Source organism: Gekko japonicus, unplaced genomic scaffold, assembly GCF_001447785.1.
Source record: "Gekko japonicus isolate JY-2015 unplaced genomic scaffold, Gekko_japonicus_V1.1 scaffold3730, whole genome shotgun sequence".
Classification (NCBI taxonomy): domain Eukaryota; kingdom Metazoa; phylum Chordata; class Lepidosauria; order Squamata; family Gekkonidae; genus Gekko; species Gekko japonicus.
Genome location: NW_015175481.1, coordinates 59,421 through 61,816, shown reverse-complemented (window position 1 = coordinate 61,816; position 2,396 = coordinate 59,421). Strand labels below are relative to the sequence as shown.

Here is a 2,396-nt window from a genome sequence, read left to right as displayed (position 1 = left end):
CAGACCTTTACAAAACAACAAACCGCTTCCCGTTTTAAAGCATGGCCCCTTCCAACTCTGCGAATCTATGAAATAACGAAACGAGGCAAGACAAAAGGACAAATAGACACTTCAGGGGGAAGAAGAGGAAAGACAGCGAGATTCTGGTGGGAAAGAGCGTCTCTCGGCCCAGCCGGCAAATATCCCCCGCTTGCATCGTTCTATACCAGCTGCGGAATTTATTTGCAGAGGAGGGACAGGGAATATGGGGCCGGGGGTGCTGTTGTTTTATGCAGAATCCGGGCAGCCTTCTAGCAGCGCTGACCTCCCCTTTTGTCGGTCCCCCCAGGCTCCTGGATGCCTTCGACAGCGTGCCAGGCCACCTGACGGAGGATCTCCACCTCTACTCCTTGAACGACCTGAGCGCCACCAAGAAGGGGGAGCTGGCGCCCCGCTTGGCCGAGCTCTTCAAGGCAGGGACCCTCCATGTCGAGAAGTGCATGGTAAGTACTCCCTTCCCCCCTTATTCAGTTCTTTTGTCGATGTTACCGTTTCTACCTCTGCCAGAGACCCCGGAGAGCTGCTGCCAGTCCGAGGAGACAATCCTGACCTTGAAGTAAGACCTCGTAGTGGTTAGGAGCGCGGACTCTAATCTGGGAGAACCGGGTTTGATTTCCCCCACTCCTTCACATGCAGCCAGCTGGGTGACCTTGGGTCAGTCACAAGTTCTCTCAGAGCTGTTCTCTCAGGGGCAGGCCTCGAAACAGCTCTCTCGGCCCCACCTCCCTCACAGGGTGTCTGTTGTGGGGAGGGGAAGGGAATGAGATTGTAAGACGCTCCGAGACTCCTTCGGGTAGTGAAGGGCGGGGTATAAATCCAATCTCTTCTGCTGCTGTTGCTGCTGCTTGCTTCTTCCTCATCCTCTTCTCCCCCCCCCTTACAGTTGTGCCAGGCTAAAGGCTTCATCTGTGAGTTCTGCCAGAACGAAGAGGATATCATTTTCCCCTTCGAGCTGAATAAGTGCCAGACGTGTGAAGGTAGGCATGTCAAACAGGAGCGACGATTGCCTGTGGCTGGGTGCCCAGTTTGGTGCAGTGGTTAAGTGAGTGCACGGACTCTAATCTGGGAGAACTGGGTTTGATTCCCCACTCCTCCACTTGCAGCTGCTGGATGACCTTGGGCAAGCCATAGTTCTGCCAGAGCAGTTCTCTCAAGGGCAGTCCTCAAAAGAGCTCTCTCAGTCCCACCTACCTCCCAGGGTGTCTGTTGTGGGGAGGGGGAGGGGAAGGAGATAATAAGCGGCTCTGAGACTCCTTTGGGTAGTGAAGGGCGGGGAATAAATCCCATCTCTTCTCCTCCTCCTCTTCTTCTTCTTCTGGGGGCGCAGCCAAAGTTAATTGGCTCCCTTAGCCCTTTCATCCTGGGGGACACACCCCTCCAGAGGTGGACAGTTATGCCAACAAAAAACATGGTGTAGTCCATAGGCGCCAATTGAACTGAACACTCAAGTCTTCTGTTCTTTCCCTTGCACCAGTTGCTTGTAGGCCTCAGTTTGGTGTAGTGGTTAGGAGCGCGGACTCTAATCTCAGAGAACTGGGATTGATTCCCCACTCCTCCACATGCAGCCAGCTGGGTGACCTTGGGTCAGTCACAAGTTCTCTCAGAGCTGTTCTCTCAAGAGCAGTCCTTGAAAGAGCTCTCTCAGCCCCACCTGCCTCACAGGGCGTCTATTGTGGGGAGGGGAAGAGAAAGGAGTTTGTAAGCCGCTCTGAGACTCCCTTGGGTAGTGAGGGGCGGGGTATAAATCCAATCTCCTCTCTTCTCAATGTTAGGGGGTATAGTTCCTCTTGCCCTTCTGGATTAGAGGGGGGTGGGAAGTTAGCCCGCTGGTGGACCTCCTGGTGGCCCCTGGGTTTTGACCACTGTGTGATGCGGAGTGTTGGACTGGGTGGGCCATTGGCCTGATCCAGCAGGGCTTCTCTTACATCCTTATGTTCTTAATTGGGGGGTCATTTGCAGTGCAAGAACTTCAGGGGAGCCTTGCTGGATTTGGTCATTTGTCGTCTAGCACCCTCTTTCCCACAACAGTTCGCCCCGGTGGTTCTAGGGAGACTACAAGCAGGGCCTTAACGCAGTAGACCCATTGTGGGGTTTGGACTTCCGGTCTGCGCCACTTCGACGTGTGAGTTCCGGGGGGACCGCCGCAGGTCCTCAGGTCCCCGCAGTCTCCTTCCCGCAACGCTTGCCGCCTCCCCACTCAGCCGGCGCTTCTGTTCTCTCCCCCGCTGCAGAATGCAAAGCCTGCTATCACAGAGCCTGCTTCCGGACTGGGCGCTGCCCCAAATGCGAGCGGCTCCGGGCGCGGCGGGAGATGCTGGCGAAGCAGAGCATGGAGGCCGACCTCTCCGACTACGAGG

The 2,396-nt window shown here is 55.8% G+C and overlaps 1 protein-coding gene across 1 annotated transcript in view; it reads left to right on the top strand.

Annotated features, from left to right (window-relative positions):
* The window catches only part of RUBCN (RUN domain and cysteine-rich domain containing, Beclin 1-interacting protein), a gene marked incomplete at both ends in the record, with an annotated part of 50,334 nt that extends 47,939 nt beyond the window's left edge, over positions 1–2,395 (top strand). Inside the window, 3 exons of the mRNA XM_015425971.1 lie at positions 329–482; positions 923–1,016; positions 2,271–2,395. Coding sequence (XP_015281457.1) covers positions 329–482; positions 923–1,016; positions 2,271–2,395 — 373 coding nt within the window. The remainder of the gene's footprint in view (positions 1–328; positions 483–922; positions 1,017–2,270) is intronic.
* Position 2,396: the final 1 nt, after the last annotated feature.